Source organism: Tachyglossus aculeatus, chromosome 22 (assembly GCF_015852505.1).
Source record: "Tachyglossus aculeatus isolate mTacAcu1 chromosome 22, mTacAcu1.pri, whole genome shotgun sequence".
In the NCBI taxonomy this organism is placed as follows: Eukaryota; Metazoa; Chordata; class Mammalia; order Monotremata; family Tachyglossidae; genus Tachyglossus; species Tachyglossus aculeatus.
The window spans coordinates 43,581,546-43,601,149 of record NC_052087.1 but is presented as its reverse complement, the minus strand read 5'-3'; the positions used below and the strand labels follow the sequence as shown (position 1 = coordinate 43,601,149).

Genomic DNA, 19,604 nt, shown 5'->3' with positions numbered 1-19,604 from the left:
TGCTCTGCACACAGTAAGCGCTCAATAAATACGATTAAATGAATGAATGTTATATTATACTCTCCCAAGCACCTAGTACAGTGCTCTGCACAGAGTAAGCACTCAGTAAATAAAATTGACAGACTGGCTGATGAATGAATGAATTTAATAAATGGCATTATTATGATTATTATTACAGCAAAAGCAAATTATTTGCTCCCAGTCCTTTTAATGACCTCACAATTTAATGACCTCTCTTCCTCAGCTAGCCAGATCCAATATTGTTTGTGGCAGGTTTAGAATCTCCCCCTCTTCCTTGCAGTAGGAAGGGTGAAGAGCTAGCTGTGAACTGAGAGGCAACAGATGGGGAGGTGAGTCAGTGTGATATTGCCACCCTTGAAACTGAGAAAAACCCATGAGTTGGAGGGGACTCCTTATGCCCACTAGTTCTCAATAAACAAGCACCAGACTCTAATAAAGAACTATTTCCTGGGGGCATTCTCACAAGCAAAAACTCCTCACCATTGGCTTTAATGCAGTCCATCACCTTGCCCCCTCCTACCTCACCTCACTACTCTCCTAATATAACCCCTCCTGAGCACAGTTTGTTCCTCCAACGCTCACCTTCTCACTGTACCTCCACCCCATCTATCTCACCACTGACCTCTCGCCACATCCTGTCTCTGGTCAGGAACGCCCTACCTCCTCAAATCCCACAGTATCCCGATTCAAAGCCTTATTGAAGGCCAAGAGGCCTTCCCTGACTAAGCCCTCCTTTCCTCTTCTCCCACTCCCTTATGCATCACTCCGACTTGCTCCCTTTATTCATCCCCCCCCAGCCCCACAGCACTTATGCCCATGTCTGTAATTTATGTATTTATATTAATGTCTGTTTCCCCATCTTGACTGTAAACTCCTTGTGCGCAGGGAATGTGTCAGTTTATTGTTACATTTTACTCTCCCAAGCGCTTAGTACAGTGCTCTGTAAGTGCTTAATAAACATGATTGAATGAATGAACTGAGAGAGACCAGGTGGGGAGGTGAGTCAGCATGATACGGCTTCCCTTGTAACTGAGAGAAACCTGAGAGTTGGAGGGGACTCCTTATAACCACTAGTTCTCAATAAACAAGTGCCAGACTCCAATAAGGAACAATATGCTTGGGTCTGCTCATTTTGCTTGAGGCATTCTCTCAGTATGGCTGTCTGAACTGCCCTTCATCCTAACCAACATGGATAATTGGCTTTCTGTTATACAACCAATTTGCCTGATGATTTCCTTAGTGATTGGGAGGCTCCTAGCAGCAGCCTCTGTAAGGAGGAGAGAAAAATTCCCTCTGCGGTCACCCCTGACCATTTGGGAGTCTTCCTATGGCCCACGGACCGAGAAGAGACTCACTCCCTAGCTGGGGCTAACCTTCAAAACAACCCTGTACAGTCTCTGCCAGGCACTGAGAGGCCACAGATTTGCCCCACAGAATACCAAGGGTCTGTGAGTGCCAACTCCTATCCTACTCCACCCTCCTCCACTCCCTCTTTAGAGTCTCTAGGGTCAAGGTGATACCCAAACATTAGGGGAAAATCCCCCCTTAATAATAATAATTGTGAGACTGAGCACCTTATCTTCCCTCCCAAACACTGTCCTGTCCCTGACTTTCCCGGCACTGTAGACGGCACTACCATCCTTCCCGTCTCACAAGCCCGCAACGTTGGTGTCATCCTCGATTCCACTCTCTCGTTCACTCCACACGTGCAATCTGTCACCAGAACCTGCCAGTCTCACCTCCGCAACATCACCAAGATCTGCCCTTTCCTCTCCATCCAAACCGCTACCTTGCTGATTCAATCTCTCATCCTAGCCCAACTGGATTACTGCATCAGCATTCTCTCTGTTCATTCATTCATTCATTCATTCATTCATTCATTCATTTGTATTTATTGAGTGCTTACTGTGTGCAGAGCACTGTACTAAGAGCTTGGGAAGTACAAGTTGGCAACATATAGAGACGGTCCCTACCCAACAGTGGGCTCACAGTCTAGAAGGGGGAGACAGACAACAAAACAGAACATATTAACAAAATAAAATAAACAGAATAGTAAATATGTACAAGTAAAATAGAGTAATAAATATGTACAACCATACATACAGGTGCTGCGGGGAGGGGAAGGAGGTAAGGCGGGGGGATGGGGAGGGGGAGGAGGGGAAGAGGAAGGAGGGGGCTCAGTCTGGGAAGGCCCCCTGGAGGAGGTGAGCTCTCAGTAGGGCTTTGAAGGGAGGAAGAGAGCTAGCTTGGCGGATGTGCGGGGGGAGGGCATTCCAGGCCGGGGGAGGACGTGGGCCAGGGGTCGACAGCGGGACAGGCGAGAATGAGGCACAGTGAGGAGGTTAGTGGCAGGGGAGTCGGGGGTGCGGGTTGGGCTGCAGAAGGAAAGCAGGGAGGTGAGGTAGGAGAGGGGCGAGGGGATGGAGAGCCTTGAAGCTGAGAGTGAGGACTTCTCTTTGCCTCAGTTACCTCATCTGTAAACCTCCTGTCTCTCCCCTCTTCAGTCTATACTTCACTCTGCTGCCTGAATCATCTTTGTACAGAAACGCTCTGGGCACGTCACTCCCCTCCTCAAAAATCTCCAGTGGTTGCCTGTCAACCTATGAATCAAGCAAAAACTCCTCACTCTTGGCTTCAAGGCTCTCCATCACCTCACCCCCTCCTACCTCACCTCCCTTCTCTCCTTCTCCAGGCTAGCCCACACTCTCCGCTCCTCTGCTGCTAACCTCCTCACTGTACCTCGTTCTCGCCTGTCCCGCCATCGACCCACGGCCCACATCCTTCCCCTGGCCTGGAATGTCCTCCCTTCACACATCTGCCAAGCTAGCTCTCTTCCTCCCTTCAAAGCCCTACTGAGAGCTCACCTCCTCCAGGCCTTCCCGCACTTAGCCTCCTTTTTCCTCTCCTTCTCCCCATCCTCCCCCACCCTACCTCCTTCCCTTCTGTTTATTATGATGGTATTGACACCTGTCTAGTTGTTTTGTTTTGTTGTCTGTCTCCCCCTTCTAGACTGTGAGCCCGCTGTTGGGTAGAGACGGTCCCTATCTGTTGCCGATTTCATTCATTCAATCGTATTTATTGAGTGCTTACTGTGTGCAGAGCACTACTTCCCAAGCGCTTAGTCCAGTGCTCTGAACACAGTAATTTCTCGAAAAATATGATTGAATGATTGAATGGATGGATGAATGAATGAATGGAAGGAAGGATGAGCACGGATCCCCATCGCCCCCCACCCCCGTCCCATCCCTTCCCCTCCCCGCAGCTCCTGTATATATTTCTACATATTTATTACTCTATTCATTTCATTTGTAAATATTTACTATAATTATTTTATTAATTCATTCATTCAATCGTATTTATTGAGCACTTACTGTGTGCCGAGCACTGTACTAAGCGCTTGGGAAGTCCAAGTTGGCAACATATAGAGACGGTCCCGACCCAACAGTGGGCTCACAGTCTAGAAATCATGTGTATATAGCGTGACCTTGGGCAAACCACTTCACTTCTCTGTGCCTCAGTTCCCTCATCTGTAAAATGGGTATAAAGACTGTGAGTCCCCCCGTGGGACAACCTGATCACCTTGGATCCCCCCCAGCGCTTAGAACAGTGCTTCGCACATAGCAAGCGCTTAACAAATACCATTATTATCATTATTATTATTATTATTATTATTATTATTATATGGCTATAGTTCTATTTATTCTAATGGTTTTGCCCCCTGTCTACACGTTCTGCTTTGTTGTCCGTCTCCCCCTTCTAGACTGTGAGCCCGTTGTTGGGTAGGGACCGTCTCTAGATGTCGCCGACTTGTACTTCCCAAGCGCTTAGTCTAGTGCTGTGCACACAGTAAGCGCTCAATCAGTACGACAGGATGAATGAGTGGATGAATAGGAGGATGGGAGCGCGGAGGGGCGGGGCGGATCGATGTGTCGGGGTTGGTTTGTTGCTGCCTGGGCCCCCTCCCTCCTCCTCCGGCCCGCCCGCCCGCCCGCCCGCCGTGGTCCCGCAGCCCCGCTCAGTCGCCCGCCGAGCAGCCCCGGCCTAACCCTCCGACCGCCTGCAGGCCCGCCTGCCCGCAGGCCGCAACGCCCCTCCGCGCCCCGCTCCGCGCCCCTCCGCGCCCCTCCGGGACCATGGTGCGGCTCGTGTCGGTGTGGGCCGTCGATGATTCAGCAGCTTTGGGGGGTGGGGGGGGATATGGGGGAGGGGGCTGCGGAGACGATGGGGGGGGGGGTGCGGGCCCGGGGTTGGCGGGGACCGGGGCCTGGGGCCGCTCCGATCCTTTCACTTTCTCACTCCAACCAGAGGCCGACCGACCGGCCGCCCGGACTGCCTGCCTTCCCTCCTTCTTATTTATTTCCTTCCTTCCCTCCCTCCCCTCCCTCCTTTCCCTCCCTCCCCTCCCTCCTTTCCCTCCCACCTTTCCCTCCCCCTCCCACCTTTCCCTTCCCCTCCCTCCTTTCCCTTCCCTCCTCCCCCCTCCCTCCTCTCCTCCCCCCCTCCCTCCTCCCTCCTTTCCCTTCCCTCCTCCCCCCCTCCCTCCTCCCTCCTTTCCCTTCCCTCCTCCCCCCCTCCCCTCCATCCTCCCCCTCCTCACTTCCCTTCTCCCCCTCCTCACTTCCCTTCTCCCCCTCCTCACTTCCCTTCTCCCCCTCACTTTCCTCCTCCCCCACTTCCCTCCTCCCCTCCCTTCTCCCCTCACTTCCCTCCTCCCCCACTTCCCTCCTCCCCTCCTTTCTCCCCCTCACTTCCCTCCTCCCCCACTTCCCTCCTCCCCTCCTTTCTCCCCTCCCTTCCCTCCTCCCCCTTCCTTTCCCTCCTCCCCCCTCCTTTCCCTCCTTCCCCCCTCCCTCCTTCTTCCCCTCCCTCCCCCTCCTCTCCTCCCTCCCCTCCCCTCCTCTCCTCCCTCCCCTCCTCTCCTCCCTCCCCTCCCCTCCCTCCTCTCCTTCCTCCCCTCCCCTCCCTCCTCTCCTTCCTCCCCTCCCCTCCCTCCTCTCCTTCCTCTCCTCCCTCCTCTTCTTCCTCTCCCTCCCTCCCTCCTCTCCTTCCTCTCCCTCCCTCCTCTCCTTCCTTCCCTCTCCCTCCTTCCCTCCCCTCCCCTTCCCTCCCCTCTCTCCTCCCCTCCTTCCTTCCCCTCCCTCCCCTCCTTCCTTCCCTTCCTCCCTCCCCTCCTTCCTTCCCTCCCCTCTCTCCTCCCCTCCTTCCTTCCCCTCCCTCCCCTCCTTCCTTCCCTTCCTCCCTCCCCTCCTTCCTTCCCTTCCTCCCTCCATCCTTCCCTCCTTCCTTCCTCCCTCCCTGTTATTGTGTGTGTAGAGCCCTGTACTAAGCGCTCGGGAAGCACAATTCGTCCCCAGCTAGAGCCGGTCCCACCCCCCGCCGGGCTCCCATTGTCGCCGGAGGCCCCGGGGAGCCAATATCCGGCCTCCCTGGGCCCCCGCCCTCCGGGCCCCCCACCCTTTTTTAATTATAATAATAATGGCATTTATTAAGCGCTTACTACGTGCGGAGCACTGTTTTAAGCGCTGGGAAGGTACAAGGTTATCAGGTTGTCCCACGTGGGCTCACAGTCTTAATCCCCGTTTCACAGATGAGGTCACTAAGGCCCAGAGAACTGAAGTGACTTGCCCAAAGTCACACAGCTGACAATTGGCGGAGCCGGAATTTGAACCCATGACCTCTGACTCCAAAGCCCGGGCTCTTTCCACTGAGCCAGGCTTCTTCTCTTTTTTCCCTCCCCGCAGGTCCCACCGCCCGCGACCCTCCCTCCCTCCCTCCCTCCCTCCTTCCTTCTATTAATGTTCATTTATTTATATTGCTGTCCGCCCCCCACCCCCCAGTCCGTAGGCAGGGACTGACCCTCTCTGTCCCTCTATTGTAACAATGATAAGAACAATAATGGTGATGATGGTGTTTGTGAAGTGCTCACTATGGGCCAAGCACTGTTCTAAGCGCTGGAGAGATACAAGGCCATCATGTGGACCCACGTGGTGCTCACAGTCTTAAATCCTTAGTCTTAGGCCTTCCCAGACTGAGCCCCCTCCTTCCTCTCCCCCTCCTCATCCCCCCTGCCTTACCTCCTTCCCCTCCCCACAGCACCTGTATATATGTGTATATGTTTGAACATATTTATTACTCTATTTTTCTTGTACATATTTATTTTATTTTGTTAATATGTTCTGTTTTGTTGTCTGTCTCCCCCTTCTAGACTGTGAACCCACTGTTGGGTAGGGACCGTCTCTATATGTTGCCACCTTGTACTTCCCAAGCGCTTAGTACAGTGCTCTGCACACAGTAAGCGCTCAATAAATACGATTGAATGAATGAATTTAGTGCTTACTGTGTGCAGAGCACTGTACTAAGCACTTGCAAAGTACAAATCGGCAACAAAGAGGCAGTCCCTGCCCACAACGGGCTTACAGTCTAGAGGAATGGAGACGGACATCAAAACAAGTAAACAGGCATCAATATAAATAAGTAGAATTATAGATATGTACATTAAGTGCTGTGGGCCTTGCTTACCTCATCTGTAAAATGGGGATTGAGACATTTACGAGAAGGAGCGTGGTCTAGTGGATAGAGTCTGGGCTTGGGAGTTGACAACCTGGGTTCTAATCTCGGCTCTGCCACTTGCTTGCTCGGTGACCACAGGCAAGTCACTTCCTCGGGCAATCTTGGGCGAGCCAGGCGGAGAACAGGTGACCATTGAGCTGCGTCAGGGTCTCCCCCTCACCCCTTAATGCCCTCCCCTCTTTTTCCTTGTCTGTGGACACTCAGGACGGTGTACTGAAGCCCCCTCAAAACTAACACTTCTCCAACCCCTCCAGGGTTCTCTCCTTGCATTCCCCATTATTATTTTCGAATTTATGCCTAACCAGAAAAACAAGTTTTTAGAATAGAGCCCTCTACCTGGGCTATTAAATAATAATAAGGTAAAGTGCTTACTATATGCCAAGTATTGTACTAAGCGCCGGGGTCAATACAGGATAATCGGGACTCACACTCTAGGAGGGAGAACAGGTATTAAATCTCCATTTTGCCAGTGAGCTGAGGCCTAGAGGAGTGAAGTGACTTGCCCCAAATCCCACAGCAGACGAGTGGCAGAGCCAGGATTAAAACCCACATCTTCTGACATCCAGGCCTGTGTTCGTTCCACAGGGACATGCTGCTTTGTGGAGATTGTATTGTAGATTCAAACAAATATCCATGGAAATATTGTTCTCGATAATAACCGTGGTATTTGTTAAGGGCTTACTATGTGCCAAGTGCTGAAGTTGATTTAGTAGCATCAGATCAGACACTGTCCCTGTTCTATAGAGAACTAGGTCTTAGAAGGAGGGACAGCAGGTATTAAAACCCCATTTTATGGATGAGAAAAATGAATCCCAGAGAAATGAAGTGATTCGCCCAAAGTCACACCGCAGACAAGTAGCGGAGCTGGGATTAGAACCCAGGTCTCCTAACGCCTAGTTCTGGGCACTTAACACTAGGCCACGTTATTTCTCGATGTTGGTTTAAAACTTAAAGGATGATCAGTCAGGGGAGAGGAGTTTAATTGCAGAACTTCAGATGTCACCGTGAGCCCTTCAGTCTGTGCTGGGGATTTGTGTTACTATCATACTGTAACAGTAAGATGATGTGTTTACTGAACAGTGATAAAAACTGAGATAGACTGTGCGAACCAATTTGAGAGATACTTAGGATAAACAGAACACCAATTTTCAAGGCATAAAAGTAAAGATGGTGTACAAACAGTTCTACCTATTTTCATTTTAGTTTCGTAACCAGTATGACAATGATGTCACCGTTTGGAGCCCTCAGGTAAGATAACATTTCATTTCACTCTATTAAACATTTTTCATGATTTCCTTTACTGTTACTACCATTTACTTGGAAAACATTTCCCGTGGTCTGAAATAGGATGGTAAGATCTCAATGGAAAAAGCAGAATTTAGTGAAAGGTTCTCCCTCATACATTACTGTACTAGAATAAAAGTTAGCTTGTGAAAGGGTCAACATTATGTTCTGGATGTCTGCTCTGTAGTGCACTGTAGTGGTGGAGCTGTACAAAATACTTAAGACATGATCCCCTTCTCCCCTCTCCCTCGAGCATCAAGTAATCAGTGAGTGGTATTTATTTAACAATAATAATAATTGGGGCATTTGTTGAATGCTTACTATGTGCCAAGCCCTGTTCTAAGCGCTGGGGTAGGTACAAGGTAATCAGGTTATCCCACATGGGGCTCACAGTCTTGGTCCCAGTTTTACAGATGAGGTAACAGAGACACAGAGAAGTTAAGTGACTTGCCCAAAGTCACATAGGTGACAAGTGGGAGAGCCGAGATTCGAATCCACAGTCTCTGACTCCCAAGCCTGGACTCTTTCCACTGAGCCATGCTGCTTTTTGAGCATCTGCTGTCTGCAGGGTACTTGCTGTCTGTCTCTCCTGCTTAACAGTAAAATCCTTGAGTGCAGGAATAATATCTACTAACTCCTGAGCCCTCCCATGGACTCAGTTCAGTGCTGTGCACACAGTAGTTGCCCAATCAACACTATTGATCACTGTACTTCGCTGTACTATTGATAACTTGGGGAACTCTACCAGAAACTTTCAAAGGACTTACCATCTCAAAAGCATCAGTAGTGGTGCTTTTGTTTTCACTCTTCTTAGTAACTCGTATCTTAGCCCAGTGCTTAGAACAGTGCTTGACACAACAGTGAGCTCTTATTGAAGACCAGAGTAATTGTCATTTTTGTAAAATCCTCCAAAGGCTTCCCAGACTAAGCCCTCACTTCATTCAGTCATATTTATTGAGCGCCTACTGTGTGCAGAACCCCCCTTTACACTTGTCTATATCCCTCAAGCACTTTTCTCCCTGCCTCCATAGCACTTAGGGACAGATCCATCTCTAATTGATTTTAACTTCTGACTCCCCCTCTAGTCTGTAAGCTCCTTGTGCCTACCAACTCTAATGTGTTGTACTCTCCCAAGTGCTTAGTACAGTGTTCTGCACACAATAATCGCTTAATAAATGCTGTTTATAGACTGCTTGATAGGTACACAGTTTGTTTTCCTCACCTCTCCCATGATGTTATAAATTCTGAGAGGGCAGGGACTATGTCTTTCCATCCACGATACAGTGTCCTCCACTTGGAATTCACGCAACTGTTCCTGGCGGTGGAGACAGAGGTGAATGGGAAGGAGCAAAGTAAGTAGTGCATGCTCATAGCAGGAAAGCAAGCACTTTAGGAGAAGAGAAGTGGAAGGAGGCGTTTTTAAAAAGGCACCCAACCTCTCCCACCGTCAAGCTGCTCGGAGCAGAGCTCCGTTCTCTAGGGCCGACATTAGTGAGCCACCACAAGCCCTTCCCTCTCTTCCCCTCCATCCACCCATCTCACAGCGAGGCTTGAACCTGAAATTGAGCAGATCTTGGACTTGTGCTAGAGGAAAGAACCCCAGCGAACTCTTACGAATCCATCTTAATAATAATTATTATTATAATGTTTAAGCACTTATGTGTCAGGCACAGTACTAAGCACTGGCGTGGATACAAGCAAGTAAGGTTGGACGCTGTCCTTGTCCCACATCGGGCTCTCAGAGTCTTAATCCCCATTTTACAGGTGAGGTAACTGAGGCCCAGAGAAGTGAAGTAGGTCACCCAGCAGACAAGTGGCGCAGCTGGGATTAGAACCCAAGTCCTTCTGCCTCCCAAGCCCGTGCTTTATCCACTGACCATGCTGCTTCTCCATCTTAAACGATCCACTTCTTTTTCTTGGTTGTGCAGGGGCGAATTCACCAAATCGAATATGCCATGGAAGCTGTAAAGCAAGGATCAGCTACCGTAGGGCTGAAATCGAAAACTCATGCGGTTCTTGTTGCTTTAAAGGTATGCAAAATAAAATGTCAGATTTTCTGTAAGTTCCTGAAGAAGATTGGCTTTAATTTTGAATTGGTTGGGAGGGGTCCTGTGTGGAGCCCCCTACACCATTTTAGCATGCTAAAACGAGACAGACAGTGACTTGCCCAAAGTCACGCAACAGACGAGAGGTGGAAACCCATAAAATATGTCTTATTGGCATACACTCTGCTCTGTTTGCTTGCTTCAATTTTAGTTTTCCCTTCAGTCTGTCACCTAGTTTCCCTCGTGTATCTCTCTTCCATCCATGTCAGTGACTCACTGGGAGAAGTCCTTTTATTTGAGTGCTGTTGATCTAGAGAGGTATAAGGTCCTTTCAGTAAAAATTAAGAACTTTCTTTAGTCAGAACATTTTTAAAAAATATAGATGAGCTCATCTTTATGACTTATTTGTTTTGCACAGTAATGTCTATATTTGGGACTCTTTATTTTAGTAGACCTTAACTATCTTTTTTAAAAAAAATGAGAACTTAATTTTTTTTATTTTTTTACTTTTTTTGTGTTTGTTGTAGAGGGCACAGTCTGAGCTGGCAGCTCACCAGAAGAAAATTCTCCATGTTGACAACCATATTGGCATCTCGATTGCTGGACTCACAGCTGATGCTAGATTGTTGTGGTGAGTTTTACGTGTTTCTTAGCACCAAAAACACTGGACTATACAGACACAAATGTGTACATACATGTACACCAACACACACACACCCCCCACACAAAAAAAAACCCAAAACTGAATTCAGAGACCTGTTGAAACCTACTTACATACAGAAACATATCTCAAGCTGGAGCACTCCAAGGGAAACAGGTGCTTGAACAGTAGAGACAAAGAGTACCACAGCCAATCAGTGGGATTTAATCAGTGCTCATTGCATACAGAGCACTGTACTAAACGCTTGGGAGAGATGATTGCAAAAACATTGGTAGACTTGATCCTTGTCCATAAAGAGCTTACGGGGGAGCGATGGGGGGAGCTAGATGGGGGAGCGAGAGAAAAGTGGACAAAGCTGGAGAACCAGATGGGGAAAAAGAATGGACAGTAATGGTATGCATCAAAGCCGGGCAGTGTCTGGGATTTTTTTCAGTCTTTGCAGATGGGGAGTTATTTGAATGAAAATATTCTCTATTGTGATTAGTGTGATTCTCCTTCTCCCCCTAAAGCCAGGGGGACCCTTATCTGATCACCTGAAAAGAAGCCCAGAAAGCAAAATGAAATTATGCCAGTAGCGTTCTAAACTGGGGAGACCGTGTTGTGGTGAGCGACTTGTAACATACTTATTTGGTTGTTTTTTCCCAAAGCAATTTTATGCGCCAAGAGTGTCTGGATTCCAGATTTGTGTTTGACAGACCACTTCCAGTGTCTCGTCTGGTGTCTCTGATTGGAAGCAGTATCCTTTCTGGTTTGGTCCTTGCTGGCTTGAATACCGTGGAAGTGTTTAATCCCAAATTTGGGTGTGGACCTAAGGTTGGAGTCCTGGCTAGTTGGAGGTGAAGATTTGGGGGAGCCCGAAGCGGGACCGAGTGAGGGGAGGAGAAGAGGGAGAAAGGACAGGAAAGGTAGGGAAGAGACTTAGAACTGCCACCGTCCAGCTGAGCAGTGCTGTCACCTGGCCCCTTGGAGCCACTAGTGGGTGTGCCCAGCATCTCCGAAAATGGGTCGATCGATCACATCAGCGGCCCCCCATCTGTGGTCCCGAAGGCCAGGAAAGCTGTTGGGTCCGAGGGTGGTGACTGTGGGGGCTGGGGCCCAAAGTGGGACCCCATAAGATCCCCCAAAATCCTAATGATCCCATTTCAGGGGGACTCCTGGTCACCTGACTTGGCAGCGGATTTTTTTTTTTTATCTGAATAAATGAGCAAAAAAAAAAATCAGGAAAGGCTCCTTGCCACAGGGGAACCCAAGCTTCCCCTTCCCCCAAATCCTATTTCTGGGGCCCGGGCCCTGAGGGAGATTGTGGCCTCTGTGCCCGTGGTGCTTGTTGAACCTTGCACAGTCCCTCCTGAATGGGTGGGGGGGTGAGCAGCCTCAGCTCCCCCTGGCCCCTCTCCTTCGTTCCTGGAGACAGTGACCCTCTGTCATGGAGGTACAGTAATTAAGGTACAATACCAGAAGAAAAGATTCTCTCTCAGGCTGGGGTCAGAGCGGGTATAATGTTTGGTAGAAACTCCAAGGTGTTTGATTTTCGCTCCCCCTCAAGACAGTTTTGCTTTCAACCTCAAATACATGAGGTTTTCTGTTTTCCAGCTATTCCTGTTTGGAACATTTTTCTTCCATGCTCTGTTTGAGCTGTTCAGCAAGCAAGAACAAAGACTCCCTTATTTCTGGGTCCCAGGAAAGCTGGGTCTGGACATAGCACTTTTTTTAGGGTATCCCTCCCTTGGTGACAGAAACAGGAGTCAGAAAACAGGAATCAGACTCTTATCTGAGAAGAAATGATACTAACAAAATAAATAAAGCTTTTACTTGGATTATCAGTCAATTAGTGATATTTATTGAGCACTTACTGGGTGCAGAGCATTGTACTCTTAGTGCATGTGCAAGTAGAACAGAATTAGCAGACATGTTTTCTTCCCCTTACGAGTTTGTGGCATTTTGAGAACCACTGTTCATTTTTGAGAAAGCCTCTTTAACTATTTGAAGAAACCCAGATACCGACGCAGCGTTATGGCAGAAGGCCATATGGTGTTGGACTGCTCATTGCTGGTTACGATGTAAGTTGAAAATGTCTTTCTCCTTTTCATCCAAAAGAAAAGTTAGGTGGAATGTTCTGTACAGCAGCTATCGTAATAACTTTGAAGTTTTGCTGTATCCTAAAAAGATATTCTTACCTGGCACAGAATGAATGTTAAGTTTCCATTTGAGCCACTGATATTCTGTGCCTAAACGGTTCTGTTTTTGTGTAAGTAGGAGAGCCTGTATTTTCCATGTTAAATATAAAATGGATGTTTGTGAATGGTAGATCTTCCCAAATAAGCTCCTAAATACAATTTTAAAATGTGTGAAAACGGGGTTGGGCAGAACTGCCCCTCTGGTTTATTTGAGTGTAAACAGTCCATGTATTCTTTGCATTTGTTTGCAGGACATGGGCCCTCATATCTTCCAAACTTGCCCATCCGCCAACTATTTTGACTGTCGAGCCATGTCCATCGGCGCTCGTTCTCAGTCAGCTCGCACTTACTTGGAGAGACGGATGTCGGAATTCGCTGACTGTGAGTACCGCCTGCTCTTTTTCTTCTTTCCCGGATGAGTGAGCATTCCCTTCTTACCAAAAGTTTTAGAAACCCAAATCCAATCGTCTCCTTTCTTTTTACTGACCCAGCACCCCCTTACGAATCTTCCATGCTAGAGGCACACGACACACCTCCCTCCAAGATTCTCCTGCATTGAACACTCTTAAGGGCCCTGCAGACTCCAATTTTTGTAGAACGGTAGTAAAAATGGAGCTATGGGAAGGGAAAGAAGAAAGAAGAAGATGTTGGCATAATTTCAGACAGGCTTCAGAATGGAGTGCCGCACTGTGGAGAAAGGAACAAGAGAAGGGAGACGAGTGAGGAAGGGAGGATATGGTTGGCCGACCTTCTTAAAAATATTTTTCTGCCAGGAATCTGGGTTACCGCAGGCTGACATGACTTGTCTTGATGCCGATTTTTGATTTGAAAAGTTTTTTCCCTCCCAATTTACCAAATATTCAAACAGTTAAAGAAAAGCAAATCTCTGAGCTAGAGCGCTATGTGCTCAGTTTTGTCCCATAACAATGCATTTTCAAAACACTTTTTGGCTACACCAGCACTAGGGAATTCTTCTATCTAGCAGCCAGAGGCTATCTGCTGTCAGTATGCCAAGGTGACGGTTGAAATTGCACTGTTGCATTAGTGAGGGAGTGTGCAGCCTTGAAATGGGTGAAAGCGGCAGCATGAGGCTTTGCAAGAAAGCAGCACCCGTGTGTTAAGAACTGGATGTGTTGTCTCTTAGCTTATATGTGTCCAACCCGATTTGCTTATATCCACCCCAGTGCTTAATACAGTGTCTGACACATAGTAAGTGCTTAACAAATACCGTTAATATTATTGTTACTATTGTGCTCTCCCAAACGCTTAGTATAGTGCTCTGCATATAAATATGCTTGATTTGGTGACCAAAATTTGGGATTAATCTGTCATTTTCATATAAAGATTAGAGTGAACCAAAAAGGTGTGGGTTATCCTGTCAGTGAAACGGTAATAGTTGATGTCACTAAGTTTTAGTTTCTGGAATAGCTACTGCTGGGTAGCTCTTTTTAAAAAATATATATTACTACCTTTACTATAGCTTCTCTAATAGGTGGATACAAATAAGATGTAAAACTTGTGCATGTTTAAGGGAAGAGGTCATCCTTGGGGTTTTTCCTTGTGCAGGCAATCTGAATGAGTTGGTTAAACACGGTCTGCGTGCTTTGAGAGAGACACTTCCTGCGGAACAGGATCTCACAACCAAGGTAAATCTCACAGTTCCCCCCGTGGAACAGCGGCCTGCCCTCTGTCAGCCTCCTGGGTAGCTGGGCACCAGCAAACCCAATTCGTGGAACCCCCACCCTGCGTAAGATCCAGTGGGAAGAGCTTGGAAATTTACTCTGTAATTTGATCCAAAAAACCCCCAGAAAGCCACCACCCCGCCCCTAGAACCGTAGAACACAGATCCTCGCTTTCCCAGGGCTTGAGTGATCACGGCCCCTCTTCAAAGGTGGGCAGGCGAGTCCTCCTTTTTAGGTACAGTGTCGCTGATTTTTCTCGTCCTCTTCTACTCCCTCTCACTTTCTCCTTTGTGCAGGAGATTTCCTGGGGTCGCACCATCAGAGCTTTTGGGAGATTTGGAAACTTTTTACCTACTAACAGGAATTGTATTTCTTTTGCCAGTTAACAAATGTTAAATGTTTTATTAACACAAGCCCCTATTGGCAGATCACCTAATCAGTTAAATCTATCATCGAGACATGAAGGTTGAAGAAACTGATGGCCATACAGGCTAATGGAGCTTGCTAAAAAAATGAAATTGTCAGGTTTTCAGTGTTTGTACCACAATGTGGAATACGTCTTTCCAACACCCCCTCCTTGTTCAAAAAGACATGAACGGGAAAGCCTGACTGAGAATTTCCGTCCATCATTCCACCCTTCCTTCCCTCCCCTTCCCTCCCTCTATGAATCTTGTCACGGTTCATCCTGTTTGTCACTGCGTCTGGGTAGAGTAGTTAGCTTATTTTCCATGTGAAAGTTATGCATGATAATAGTTGAGACGTGGATCGCCTAGAGCCTTTTCTTTTTAAATTGTGCTTCGCAGAATGTGTCCATTGGAATTGTTGGAAAGGACTTGGAGTTCACAATCTATGATGACGATGACGTTTCACCCTTTTTGGAGGGTCTCGAAGAAAGGCCGCAGAGAAAAGTCCAGGTATGTCATATGAGTCGGAGGGTGTTAGGGACTTCATAAAGCCACGCCTTCTCTAGTTCAGATTGGGATGTTGTTTAACCAGACTCACTGTACTACCAATTGAGAAGCAATGTGGCCTGATGGCTAGAGCACAGGCCTGGAAGTCAGAGGACCTGGGTTCTAATCCCGGCTCTGCCACTTGCCTGCTGTGTGACCTTGGGCAGGTCACCTAGCTTCTCTGTGCCTCACTTATCTCATCTGTAAAATGGGGATTAAGACTGAGCAGCCCATGTGGGACGTGAACTGTGTCCAACTGACTTGCTTGTGTCTACCCCAGTGCTTAGTACAGTGCCTGGCACATAACAAATACCATTTTTAAAAGAATCCAGTAGTTTTTGCCCTTTGGGATGAGTTTTCCAAATACCTTGCTGATCAGGTAGTCGGCTTTGGAGTAACAGCCTGCTTCCACTGCTTATAGGAAAGGATGTGGCGTTTGGAGAGTTGTTTTTATCAGCCGGTCAGAATGATGATAATTGGGATATTTGTTAAGTGCTTGCTGGGTGTCCAGTACTGTACCGAGTGCTGGGACAGATACAGGCAAACTGGGTCCCACATGGGGCCCGTAGTCTAAATAGGAGGGAGAATAGGTATTGAATCCCTGTTTGACAGACGAGAAGATGGGGGCACAGAGAAGTTAAGTGACTTGCCCAGGGTCACCCAGCAGGCAAGCGGTAGAGCCTATGTTAGAGGACCTGGATTCTGTCCCTAGGCCTATACAGGTCTCACTAGACTCACTGCCTTTCAAAGTGAGACTAGAGCTGAAGGGAGGGAAAACGGTCACCGAGATGAGAGGAGCTTTTGCCCCAATGTTGTCAGTAAATTATGTGGGGGCCATAAACTGTAAGCTAAATCTGAGGCAGTAAGTCTTAATAGACAGCGAATCCAGTCCAGCGAGTACATTCATAGTGCCCCTGGTAAGACCAGCATATATTTTTGTGACCGAAAATCGGTTATCGGGGATATATTCAAATGTAATTCTAAAAATCTGAACTCTGGTGTAGTTTGAACCCTTGTAGTTCTCTGAGGGCTACTTTGATCTTAGGTGATATTTTATGGCTGAGCATTTTCGCTTAGACACTCGATGTGGGTTTTTTAAAGATGACGTTCCAAATGTCTCAGACGCGCATAGGCCAAGAGGGGGCCAGTGAATGAATTCTTGAATTGGAGAGTAAAGGTCGATGGACTAGGGCCAGAGTAGACTGCAATATTGCAGAGATTAAAAGTCGTATCAACACTGTTACCCTGTTATGAGCTTCTGAAAATTGTAGTTTTTAAAACAAATATCTCATGTAAACTATAAAGCCTATCGGTTTTTAAAGCATTATCCTTTTTCTCAGTGACTTAACGTATTGTTTTCTCCTTAAGCCTGCTCAACCAACCGACGAACCCGCTGAGAAGGCCGAAGAGCCAATGGAGCATTAAACGCGTCTGAATGGTTTTAAGAACACACCTCAGCAAGTCAGAGCAAATGCATGAGCACGGAAACACATCTGCTGGGCTTCTGGTTATTCTAGCGCTGTGGGATGAAAACATTCTGAGGGGATGAGTCCCCAAGTGGGACGTTCCAAACAACCAAGTCAAAAACAAGAGTCGACACGGTAATCGGGTACATTGTCTTTGAAAGGAAAGGTGTAATCATTTTCTAGGAAGTCTAGGGGGTCACTACTACCGTTTTTATATGAAGATCATTTTGTCTTTATGATTTTTAAAGGCAACTGTGGAATAAAATTATTTCACCCGACATGCCGGTTGATTATTTTTCTCCTGCTTCAGTAAAAAATAAAATGACCCATTTAACATTTGATCATTTTTCATGTTAACTATTCAAAATTAGATGTGTTTTTGTGTTTCAGACGCAATTCTCATTCCTATACATGCTACCAATTGTATTGCAAGTTAGGTAGGGATTGTCTCTTATCTGTTGCCGAATTGTACTTTCCAAGCTCTTAATACAGTGCTCTGCAAACAGTAAGTGCTCAATAAATACGATTAAATGAGTGAATGAATGTACTTAAAAAGTGCTTTGCACAGAGTAAGTGCGCATTAAATACAATTGAGTGATTGCTCATTCTAACTAAACAAGCATAGTGGAGTAGTACCTAAGGGAGTACACTCCATTCTGTCACAAGCCAGTGGGCAGAGACAGGGCTGAGAGAAGAGGGACATGTGGACGAGGTCAAGCATGAATGCATATTCTACTTTTCCATTCGTTTGGAAACCTGGCTTTATTTGAAGTGCAAGCTGAGAGGATAACACATATTGCGGAAAATACCGTCAGGGACGGGCGTCTACTGGCTGATGAGGAAGAAAATCTGAACACGGTTCTTGAAAACTGGATTTTTTTCTAGTTGTCAGTTCCCCCCTTGGGCTGTGTGGTCTCCCTCAAGTGGAGCGGGAATCCTCTACAAGCAAAGATGGACGTTAATAGAAATAAATAGATAAATTACAGATATATGTATATGTGTCGTGGGGATGGAAGGAAGGATAAATGAAGGAGCAAGTAAGAGCAGTGCAGAAGGGAGGGAGAGGAGAGGAGGGTTTAGTCAGAGAAGGCTTCTTGGAGGAGATGTGCCTTCAATAAGGCATTGAAGTGGGGTCGAGCAATTTCGTCTGATGTGAGGAGGGAGAGCGTTCCAGGCCAGAAGTAGGATGTGGGTGAGAGGTCTGCGGTGAGATAGATGAGAGCGAAGTACAGTGAGTAGGTGAGCATTAGAGGAATGAAGTGTGTGGCCTGGGTTGTAGTAGGGGAGTAGCGAGGTGAGGTAGGAGGGGGCCAGGTGATTAAATGCGCTAAGTACAGTGCTCTGCACACAGTAAGCGCTCAATAAATACGATTGATGATGATGATAAATGCTTTAAAGCCAATGGTGAGGAGTTTTGGTTTGATACGGAGGTGCTACTTGATGTAGTGGAATAAAAAAGTGCCACATTCCCTGCCCTCAAGGAGTATACACTACAACAAGGGAGACAAACATAAAAATACAAACCCTTAGAGGGCTCAAAATGAATACACTGATGGGCAGGATGGTTATTACTCTTCATTTGTAATTACTAGAGTGGTCGTTCTTCCATTTTATCAGCATTTCTCTCCCTTGTTCCCGCTACAGCGTGAGATACCCTTATCCGCCAGTGACATTTATTGAGCCTGGGAGAATACACTAGGAGCAGAGTGGTCTAGTGGACAGAGCACAGGACTGGAAGTCAGAAGGACCTGGATTCTAATCCCAGATCTGCGATTTATCTGCTGAGTGACTTTAGGCAAGTCACTTGGCTTCTCTGTGCCTCTTTTACCTCAGATATGAAGTAGGGATTGAGGTGGTGAGTTCCATGTGGAACATGGACTGTGTCCCACCTGATTAGCTTGTATCTTCCCCAGCACTTAGTACGATACCTGGCACATTGTAAGTGCTTAATAAATACCATTTTAAAAAAATCAAGGCACATTCCTTGCCCCCAAGGAGCTTGGTCTAATGGAAACAGAGAGAAATAACAAATAGTGTGCATGGGGTAAGAATAATAATAATTGTGGTATTTGTTAAGCTCTTACTATGTGGCAAGCACTGTACTAAGTGCTGGGGTGGAGACAAGCAAATCAGGTTGCACGCAGTCCCTTGTCCCACGTGGGGCTCACAGTCTTAATCCCCATTTTACAGATTTACATTTTACCTCTCTGTGCCTCAGTTATCTGTAAAAGAGGTAAAAACTGAACGCCACATGGGACAACCCAATTACCTTGTATCTACCCCAGCACTTAGAACAGTGCTTGGCTTATAATAATTATTATTATATGAGGTAACTGAGGCAGAGAAGTTAAGTGACTTGCCCAAGGTCACAGCAGATTGGTGGCAGAGCCGGGATTAGAACCAACTTCCTTCCGACTCCTGGGCCCCCATGTTCTATCCACTATGCCATGCTGCTTCTCTTATGGGATAATATAGTGAAACGATTCTTTCCCAGTGTTTTTACTTTAAATGCTCCACCTCTCTCTACCTCAGTCCCTGCTGAGTTCTGTGGCAGTATCCATGTTCACATTCACCTGGGAAGAGAACAGCGGTCTTAGGGGCATTGGAGGAGTCTTAGGGTCTTCCTGGAGGAAGCACTCTAGCTTAGAATGGACGATAGACTTCCCCAAAATAAGATGCATGACATCATCGTGTTACACTGCACACTTGGTGAAATGCACATGACAGTACATGGGTCTGGATATCCGG

General features: G+C 47.1%; 1 protein-coding gene across 1 annotated transcript; it reads left to right on the top strand.

The window, feature by feature from the left end:
- The first annotated feature begins 4,050 nt into the window (after nt 1-4,050).
- On the top strand, nt 4,051-17,213 carry PSMA1 (proteasome 20S subunit alpha 1). The gene is made up of 10 exons (XM_038765044.1): nt 4,051-4,157; nt 7,795-7,839; nt 9,804-9,905; nt 10,448-10,551; nt 11,229-11,317; nt 12,571-12,641; nt 13,010-13,139; nt 14,325-14,404; nt 15,244-15,354; nt 16,759-17,213. The coding sequence occupies exons 1-10, from the start codon at nt 4,155-4,157 to the stop codon at nt 16,813-16,815; spliced, it is 792 nt and encodes a 263-aa protein (XP_038620972.1). The 5' UTR covers nt 4,051-4,154; the 3' UTR covers nt 16,816-17,213.
- Nucleotides 17,214-19,604: the final 2,391 nt, after the last annotated feature.

Coding starts and splice junctions, on each gene's coding strand:
- PSMA1 (XM_038765044.1), top strand. Junction 9,906..10,447: donor CGGTTCTTGTTGCTTTAAAG/GTATGCAAAATA, acceptor TGTTTGTTGTAG/AGGGCACAGTCTGAGCTGGC. Junction 15,355..16,758: donor GGCCGCAGAGAAAAGTCCAG/GTATGTCATATG, acceptor TTTCTCCTTAAG/CCTGCTCAACCAACCGACGA.